We start from the raw sequence: 10,465 nt of genomic DNA on the forward strand, positions 1-10,465 counted from the left end.
AACATTGTAGTAAGAAACAGAATGATACTCTTTTTTTCTTTTTAGCAAGACAAGACCCTGTGGAAGTCAACAGAAAGTTCGCTAATATGAATATTAAACTTTCATACTATGAGTCTACTGTGGCTGGAACCACATTGTACTTATCTTTCTGTTTATGATTCAGATATTTTGGACATTCGATATATTTGGATGGAAGAAAACAATAGCAAAATTTGAAAACTAAAATAAATTAAATAAAATGTTATGTAAGCATCACTGCTGAACATAAAGTTTGTTCTTTTCAAAAATAGTTTTATAAGAACAGAATTATTGAATGACTTTACATGGGATAATTTGATTTGATCACCAAACTGACTGCAATCTTAAAAATTTAGACAAAACAACAAATCACAAACAGCGCAACCACGCGAGGAACATTCTGAATTGTATTCTTAGTGCTTGAGAAGAAAACAAAATAAATAGCCAAGTCTTTTCAAATGAAGAAGCTTGAAACAAGAAAGAAGTTGACTCAATGGAGCTAAAAAACTGCACGAGGGTCAAAGAATTTATTTTCCTTGGCCTAACCCAGAATCAAGAACTGAACTGGGTCTTATTTCTTTTCCTGCTTTGGGTGTATGTGACAACTCTGCTGGGAAACCTCCTCATCATGGTCATGGTGACCTGTGAATCTCGCCTTCACACCCCCATGTATTTTTTGCTCCGGAATTTGTCTATTGCCGACATCTGCTTTTCCTCCATCACAGCTCCCAAGGTTCTGGTGGACATTCTGTCACAGAGAAAGACCATCTCCTTCAATGGCTGCTTCACTCAGATGTTTTTCTTCCACCTTGTTGGAGGGTTGGACGTATGTTCTTTGTCGGTGATGGCATTTGATCGCTATGTGGCCATCTCCAAGCCCCTGCACTACGTGACCATCATGAGCAGAGGGCGATGCACTGCCCTCATTGTAGCCTGCTGGCTGGGGGGCTTTGTCCACTGCATCGTGCAGATTTCCCTGTTGCTGCCCCTCCCATTCTGTGGACCCAATGTTCTTGATACTTTCTACTGTGATGTCCCCCAGGTCCTCAAACTAGCCCGTACTGACATTTTTGTGCTTGAGCTACTGATGATTTCCATTAGTGGGCTGCTCACCACACTGTGGTTTATCTTCCTGTTTGTGTCCTACACAGTCATCCTAATGATGCTGAGGTCTCAGGCAGGGGAGGGCAGGAGGAAAGCCATCTCCACCTGCACCTCACACATCACTGTGGTGACCTTGCACTTTGTGCCCTGTATCTATGTCTATGCCCGGCCCTTCAATGCTCTCCCCACAGATAAGGCCATCTCCATCACCTTCACTGTCATCTCCCCTCTGCTGAACCCCTTGATCTACACTCTGAGGAACCAGGAGATGAATTCAGCCATCAGGAAACTGAGAAGAAGATGTGTACCTTCTGAGAGGATATAGACTGGTCGCTCACTCCTTCTCACCACCTTTGAAAATGTTCATCAAATAAACCGCATTGACTAAAGGATTTCTAAATAATTTTGATATTTCTACTGAGATGCACACGACTTTCAAAGATTCTGTTTGGCATGCAATAATAATGTAAAAAGATACGTTTCATGTTGCAAAAGGAAGCAGAGAAATCAAACTGTTAGCTGAAGAGTTGCATAATGCTTATGCAATAAAGCCTTGGAAGAAATAAAGAAAAGAGAATATGTATGCACTCAGAAACTTTATCACATTGGAATTGTTGTGGGGGTTTCATTCAGCTCTATTGCATATAATTGAGAAATACAAATGTTGTTTACTTCAGATGTACAACTTGATGTTTTGATATACATATAGATTGTGAAATGATCATTGGGGGAAAATGGATTAAGGTGGGACCTCTCTTGGTTATCACTTACAACAACACGGAAATCTCCAATTGTATAAATAAAATTAACAATAAGAAAAAGCAAATATATATATACTCAGACATTCCCACTATATTCTTGTTACCAGGAAGGGAGCTGAGAAACATAATGCAGCTTGGGCATTGGATTGCTAAGGTCTTTCATGAAGTAATCACATTTTAATGAACTAAGCACACTCAAATTAAGTTCCTCCTCTGACTTTCTGATATGAGTAAATTAAATAACTACTACCTGAAGATTTTTCCGTCTGAAGCCCACACTCCAGTGGTTGAGTGCAAGTGCTTTGGAAGCCAGCACAGCTTGAGTTAGAATGTGGACCCCAGTAACTATGGGTTCTATGACCTCATGTAGGTCCTTACCCTGACCTTCCTCTGAACCCCACGCCTACTGACCACACTTCCATGACATTGCCTCAGCGACCGGGGCTCAGCTCAAGCACCACACTCAGGACCTTGTTTCCAATTCCCTGTCCTCCTTCCTCCTATTCCCCGAGTAGGGCTATGATTTATGTATTGTATCCCCAGCACCTAGCACAGCAAGTAGAACGTAGAAAACTGTCCAAAAAATGGTTGAGTTAAAGAACTCAGTGAATGAATATCACCTCTCACTCCTTTCTGTTTCTCAAATCATTGGAGAATAGGAGTAAGAAAACAATGGATTTGTTATTATTTTCTGTTAACATGACTCCCTAAAAATGACAGAAACCTATGAAGCTGCTTCAGACTACGCATATACATTCAAAAAGGTTGGCATGAACGGAAAAACATTATTCAATACATGAACTTGGTTTTTATTTGTTTTCTTGTTCTGCTATTTACAGCATTTGGGAGTTTTTCTTTTTTGCCCTTCATTTCTGCAGGTAGATCCTAGATCTTAAAATTTTTGAAATTAGACAAATGTTCATGTCACAGTACAAATGTCAGTTCAAAAATCAGACATGCAAAGGTCCTCAGGTGGGGATGTGCCCAGGCCTTCATAAGAAGATGAGAGGAAGCAAGGAGGAGACAGGTAATAACTGTAGTCAGAGAGATAATGAGGCCACGGGATCAGGTCCTTAGGACCTTTTAGACATTGTGAGGATTTTGACTTTCACCTAAATAAGATGCGATGCATTTTGAAGGGCTTTGAAGAGCAGAATAGTGATGAATGTTTTAGCAGAAATGCAGTGCTTACTGTTATGAATAGACTGAGGTGGGGCAAGGAAAAAACAGGGAGACCAATTAAGAAGCTATTGCAAAAGTCCCAGGAAAGAAATAATGAAGACACAACTTAGGGTAGTAACAGTGGAGGTGGTGAGAATGGTGAAGAACTCTGAAAGTCGAGCAAGTAGGAGTTGCTGATGGATCCAGTGTGGATTTCCTGGTGATGTGTATGTCCTGTGAGAACTCCATCACCCACTTTCTTCATCCGCCCATTGAGATCTCCTTCACTCTCATCTACATAATCCTTTCAGGTCCAATGGCTCCTTCCAATACTTGTGTGTCACACTTCAGGAATTACCCTACATGGGTGAAACTGCCTAAGGAAGTTGTGCAGAATCCCTAAGAATAGGCATTTATGTCCCAACAGAAAAACTACTAGGGGAAACATCAGAGGTAAGGTGGAATTCTGGGTAAACTGACCTAACAGGATTCTTGCTGAAGGCAGGCCAGGGTGATCAAATATCACTTGGGGCATGGTGGATGGTGAGGAACCTGATTACACACTGATGGTGATCAACATGGAGGGTGGGGGATTTTGGCTAAACTGAATTAGCAGAATTCCTGTTAAAATTTGACAATGCAGAGACAAGCATGGAGGTCCCAAAATGGAGGCCTAGTTGAGAAGTTCAGGGGAGCCTGAGTAGAGTTTGGTCAAGGGGAGAATCTTTGTCACTGCTAAAAACTTTTAGATCCTACACAAAAAGTGTGTTCCTAAGGACATGTGCCTGAGTCACATCTTGATTACTCCCACTGAAACCACCTCTCCATCAGTAGAATTTTTCCACAACCACATCCAATCATATGCCCTCTGATAATTCTCACACTAGTTCTGGGATTGACAAATTGGTACATATGATGGAACACTGTGAATCAGTGTGGAAGAGCCAAGGAAATATTATTCCCTGAGTCTGCCCTTTTCCGCATAAAGAAAGCCACTGAAATCACTGGCTTTCAGAGGGGTATTTAACAGAATTTTCTGAAGCCAAATGATTCCCAAGGTTCGTGTGAACATTGTTTAAGATGTTGGAGAAGGAGATTGGAAATTTTAGGTAAGAAACATAACTCTACATGAGTGTGAATGACTATGGTGTCTGAGCGTCAATGAATAAGCATGAGAAGAGGAGTGAGAAAAACTGAAATCTAGATGGAATCGTTAAGATTAATAAATACACTTTGACTAAAAATAATGCAATATATACCCAAGATGCTGCATTCCAGGGTGAACTATCAGTGGCAGACAGCGCAACTAAGAAATATGAACAAAGAAGATATTGTGTAAGGAGAGTCATAGAAATGAGTTCAGTTTGGAAGTAGGGAGGAGGAAACTCTTTTTTCCTGGGATCCCTTGAATTGCACAAACAAGAGATTTTTCTCATGCTTATTTCATGTAGATGGATCTCCTCAAACTGAAATGCTAAATTTAAAACTAGAAAGAAAATAAAATATTTCAAAAAAAGTTGAAAGAATAGGACAATGAACACCTACATGCCTGTCCTTAGATTTATCAAGAACTAAAATTTTACAACGATTTTCTTTCCATGCCTACATATTTGCATCCTTTTCTTTCCAGCCAAACCTCCCACTCATCAGCAACTGTTATATATTCAAGGGGTCCCCTAAAGCCAGGTCTCCCGTTCTCTCCACTCCCATGTGCCCCAAACATAAATGTCACCTCCTCCATGCAGCTTCCTCTGAGCCTCTTGGTGAGAAATCACCCTTTTCTCACACACAGCTCATCTGTCTTATGACGGTCCCCATCACACCCGTATCACTATTATATTTCAGTTGTTTCTCCACTGGTTTGGGATTATATTCATTTCTCTCAAATAACCTAGACCTCTGCCAATTTTTAATCAATATTTGTTAAATAATGAAATGGAGTAAAAATAGCAGAAAAATGGAGCAGAAGGTGGAGGATGTTGTCTGAATTACGAAAGGTAGTTTGTGAACATGGACCTATTCCTTTCTGACAAACAGGCCTGACTTGGAGTATGAGGTACTGTACCTTCTACCCATCTGTGTAGACCATTATCTATGGTTTACGTGGAGGTCCCTGTGGAGTGTTTTCATAACTAGGTAGGACCTCCTCATTATCTCTAGTAACTAGATTGAGTTGGTGTTTTCTGGTGATCATTTCCCCACTTTAACTAGTCAGAATTGATAGCTCAGCTACTAATTAGTTCAACACACTCTATTTCCTGATAAGCCTCCTGGGTTAAGGTTACCCAGCATAATACACATCACAACAGATAAGCAGCCATGTGTGCTGAGACTCTGCATATGTTAATTCACCTAATCCCCATAACTTCCCTGTGAGGTGGATATTACTATAATCCCCATTCCACAGATGAAGAAGTGGAGACTCCATGAGGTCTCTCACTTACCCAAATGACACAGTGACAAAGCCAGGACTTGAGCACAGATAGCTCTCACTGCAGAGACCTGCACCAGATTTCTCTGGTCTGCTAAGATGATGTCAGATAAGAAACCAAACCAAGCAAGCACTTTCCTTGCTACCATACACTGTAACCACCCTCTGGGCCACTCTCATTGACAGTAAAAGAAACATACCCCCTATTTTCCCCCAAAAAAGTATGTTTTGATGAAGCTGTTTTAGAAAACATATTCTAGAAAATGTACAGCTCCTCTAAAAGATTGTCAGTACATTTAAAGGAGCTGTGTGCCTGTGACAGTTACTAACCTGGAGTTTTACTTTAAGGTAACACACACATAAGCACACTTATTGCTTAGGCAATGCTCTAAGTATTGATGCTTTTGCATAGATTAATTCATTTAATCCTCACAAAAATCACACAAGGAAGATGCTATTGTTTCCAAATACTGATGCGGAAGCTGAGGCCAAAGGGGTAAAGTAACTTCTCTTATACCGTAACCAGTAAGTACCCAGCTGGGATTTGAACAGGCTATGTGATGCCAGAGGCTGCCAGGTATCTGCCTGCATGCTCTGATTACTCTTGGTGGCTTGTTTAGTCTCCCATATTAAGTAGACTTTAAACAAAATTACATACAGAAGAAAGACAACTTGAACAGAAAGTGAGCTAGGTGAAAATAAATTTCTTCATTTGTACTGGAAAACCCACCCAAAAAGTGAAAGAAGTGACTTTCACCTTTCTTTTCTTTCTGATTATGGTAATAAAAAAGAGATAAACTGTAAAGAAAGAAATTAAGTCCCTTTCAAGGATTCACAAAAAATAAGAAAGGAATTCAAAAGCAAAATGATTATATTGTAAGCACACACTTAACATTTTAGGAAACTGATAAACTGTTTTCAAAAGTGGTTGCATCATTGTGCATTCCCACCAGAGTTACAATTCCTCTACATTTTTGTCAACTCTTCATATATCCACCTTCTTTATTTTAGCCATTTTAGTAGATGTGTACTGTTATCTCACTATGGCTTTCATTTACATTTCCCCAGTGATGAATGATGTTGAGCATGTTTTCATGTGCTTATCGGCCATCCCTATATCTTCTTGTTGAAGTGCCTGTTCAAAGCATTTGCCCCCTGTTTTTTAATTAGGTGGTTTGTTTTCCTATTGAATTTTAAGAGTTACAACCATCCTATTCTTAGGTACGTACCTAAGAGAAATGGGAATATATGTCCACACAAAGACCTATACACGAACATTCATAAAAGCTTTATGTGTAATAGCCAAAAACTAGAGACAATCCAAAGATTCATCAACAAGCAAACTGAAAAACAAAATGTGGCACATGCATACTATAAAAAGGAAAAAAATATTGGCACATGCAAAAACATGGATGTATTTTGTAAGTGAAAGAAGCCAAACAAAAAGAGAGTACACATTGTAGGATTCCATTTATAGAAAGTTCTAGAAAACACAAACTAATAGATAGTGACAGAGCACAGATCAATGGTTACCTGAAGAAGGAAGGGCAGAAGGGACATATTATAAATGGCCACAAAGACATTTTTGCATTGATAAATATATTAACTATCTTCAACACAGTGATGATTTTGTGGGTATACGCTTATGTCAAAATTTATCAAGGTGTACGCTTCAAACATATGATTCTATTTTATGTCAATGACAGCGCAATAAAAAAATAGCATTTAGGAAATAAATTTGACCAGTGAACATAAGAGAAGCTCTGCGTTACCACTTTTATTTCATAGCTGAGGAGTTATTCAACTCCAGGGCTTTTGGTACCTAAAGTAGTTTAAAGTAAAGACAGAAACAAAGAAATCCATTTAAGGAAGATAAGAACAATAGAGAAGAATTTTACAGCTTTAAAATTTTCTAATTTTTCACAGCATTAAACTTGTGATTCAAAAAAAGGAGGAGTGCTTCTGTGAAATTCAGTTGAAGGACAACCATGTTGCAGATAGGAGTTCTTAAAGTATTTAAACGGAGCACCCAGTCTGGAAAAAACCCATACTCGTGTGGATCCTCAAAGGACCCCAGTGGTACCTAATAGGCATTGTCTTATCCACACACCAAACTGCATCCATTTTTGTATCCCTTGTGCCAAAATACTCCATTTCTGAATATTTAACATTCACTTGTTTATCTTGGATACTTGGAACTTATATTCCGAGAACACTATTTTTATGCATTTTCTGAAATACTTATAAATTACAGAAGAAAACAATAACTAAATGCATGCTTGTGTAATGAGATGTCATGTAGGACATGTTAGCAATAACCTTGGAAAGGCTCTTCATATACTGATAACACCTCACTAGTTTTCTGACCTAATACCTGACTCTGTAAACATGAATCTATTAATGGAAAGTAAACACTTTCTGAAATAACACTTTTAATTTTTTCCAAGCAATGCGAAGAAGAAGAAATATGATTCAGTGGAGTTGGGAAATGGCACCAGGGTAAAAGAATTTATATTTCTAGGACTTACTCAGTCCCAAGATCTCAGTTTGGTCTTATTTATTTTCCTGTGTTTTGTGTACATGACAACTCTTCTGGGAAACCTCCTCATCATGGTCACTGTGACCTGTGAGTCTCGCCTTCACACCCCCATGTACTTCCTGCTCCGCAATCTAGCCATCCTTGACATCTGCTTCTCCTCCATCACCGCTCCAAAGGTCCTGGTAGACCTTCTGTCAAAGATAAAGACCATATCCTATACTAGCTGCATGATGCAAATATTTTTCTTCCACCTGCTTGGTGGAGTGGATATTTTCTCTCTCTCTGTGATGGCATTTGATCGCTACATAGCCATCTCCAAGCCCCTGCATTATGTCACCATCATGAGTAGGGGGCGATGCACTGCCCTCATTTTGGCTTCCTGGGTGGGGGGCTTTGTCCACTCCATCGTGCAAATTTCCCTATTGCTGCCCCTCCCTTTCTGTGGACCCAATGTTCTTGACAGCTTCTACTGTGATGTCCCCCATGTCCTCAAACTCGCCTGTAGACACCTCTGCACTTGAGCTCCTGATGATTTCCAACAATGGCTTAGTCACTACCCTTTGGTTTATCTTCCTGCTTGTGTCCTACACAGTCATCCTAATGATGCTGAGGTCTCAGGCAGGGGAGGGCAGGAGGAAAGCCATCTCCACCTGCACCTCACACATCACTGTGGTGACCCTGCACTTTGTGCCCTGTATCTATGTCTACGCCCGGCCCTTCACTGCCCTCCCCACAGATAAAGCCATCTCTGTCACCTTCACTGTCATCTCCCCTCTGATGAACCCCTTGATCTACACTCTGAGGAACCAAGAAATGAAGTCAGCCATGAAGAGACTGAAGAGAAGACTCATGCCTTCTGTGGTGGAATAGAGTAAGAGTTTCCAACCTCTTCATCACCAAGGACTAAATACATTATTTTTCCCACAAGTTCTATTTACATACTCAAATATGTTGTCAATAAACTAATATACATTTACTAGGTAACAATTTATTTTCCTAGTAAAGTTAATAGGTTGCTGGTAACCCAAGCTTCTGGTAAGCATGAAGTAACTAGTGTTATAGGATTGAGCTCATTGATGTATTTCCATTCAAATATCAAAGTAACAATGTGTCAATCAGGACAACTATATGGCAAGTGAAGAGAATGATTGAATCCATCTCCTTGTCAAGAGGTAAGTAAACAGAAGCCTAGAGTTAGAGTGATTTGCTCAAGATCCCACATCCACTTAATTACAGAGATAAGTCTTCAGATACCCGATTGATTGCTCTTAAACTATGTGGATGTAATTTATTACATTACTGGACCTGTCTATGCCAAACTGTGATCCTGTTCTAGAAAGATTTCATGATCAGTGCATCTGAAGCACACATATATGGGGACATATGGCCCATCACAGATTAAGACATTTTTTCTGCTTAGTTGAACTCTACATGGGCTTGTGACCTCTTGAGAACCTCAAAGGCACACAATGGTTGTCCTCCTGGATTCCTATCAGGAATGAAGAAGGCTTGAAAGATTTCCAATAATGGCCTACAGGGATTTATGTCATGCAGAACTACATGTACCAGATTCACATTCTTGTGGTAGGTTTAGACAAAGGCAGAACCTCAGAGATCCTACACAAAGAGCAAGCCATTCTCATTATTCCAAAACTGATCTTCTAGTCCAGCCTTACCAGGACCAATCTCAGATTGGCTTCTCCATTGAGAATTTACACTCTTCCCACTTCTCACTGCCCAAGAGAGAGAGGAAGGATTAAAGAAGATAAAACTCTAAACAGTCTGTTTTTCAATCTATTGGTGTTTGTGAAGAAGAAGTATAGGCTAGTGTTTTTGTCTGGGAAATCATGGTAAAAGTAAACCATTATAGCTGAATGCTCTAACCTCAGAGTCATACAGCCTTGGGTCCAAATCCTATCTCTGCCATCCCCCAGTTGCCTAATCTTGAGCAGGTTATTTTATGTCTTCAGAAGTCATAGGTCATCTATAATAAGGTACTTATTTACATGTCATGGAGTTGTTGTCAGGGTTAAAATGAGATGGTATATGTGAAACATACAATGCCTGGCAGGTAGTAAATGCTCAGTGAAAGGCTAATGTCATTATTAATATCATCCAAATGGCTGTGCATTACGCACATTCTGACCCGACCCTAACCCTAATCCCCATCGACCTGTTACACTCTTCTCCTACAGGACCCATACTCCTCATTATTGGGAAAAAACTGATGGGGTAGAAAACATGGGAATGTACGTTGAATTCAAAGCATCTTTCATCTTAAAATTTCCAGCTTTTGGTCATTAAAATGTGACAATAGCTTTGCTTCTTATTGTTACAACTTAAAGAGTCATCCAGAAACTGTTGAGATAAAGCATAGGAGAGTTTCATATTAAAAGAAGGTAATGGGTCAAATATAAACCCTTGGCTTTTAGAGTAGAGATAAGGGATCAG

The 10,465-nt window shown here is 39.7% G+C and overlaps 1 protein-coding gene and 1 pseudogene across 1 annotated transcript; both read left to right on the plus strand.

Moving 5' to 3' along the window:
- The first annotated feature begins 511 nt into the window (after positions 1–511).
- On the plus strand, positions 512–1,694 carry LOC138916857 (olfactory receptor 4D10-like). Its single transcript, XM_070230461.1, has one exon. It carries the CDS (start codon positions 512–514, stop codon positions 1,445–1,447), a length of 936 nt encoding a protein of 311 aa, XP_070086562.1. The 3' UTR covers positions 1,448–1,694.
- A 2,430-nt stretch (positions 1,695–4,124) lies between these two features.
- Positions 4,125–8,884, plus strand: LOC138916503 (olfactory receptor 4D11-like; annotated as a pseudogene).
- Positions 8,885–10,465: the final 1,581 nt, after the last annotated feature.

The sequence above is a fragment of the Equus caballus genome, chromosome 12 (assembly GCF_041296265.1).
Source record: "Equus caballus isolate H_3958 breed thoroughbred chromosome 12, TB-T2T, whole genome shotgun sequence".
In the NCBI taxonomy this organism is placed as follows: Eukaryota; Metazoa; Chordata; class Mammalia; order Perissodactyla; family Equidae; genus Equus; species Equus caballus.

Coding starts and splice junctions, on each gene's coding strand:
- LOC138916857 (XM_070230461.1), top strand. CDS start 512: ATGGAGCTAAAAAACTGCACGAGGGTCAAAGAATTTATTTTCCTTGGC.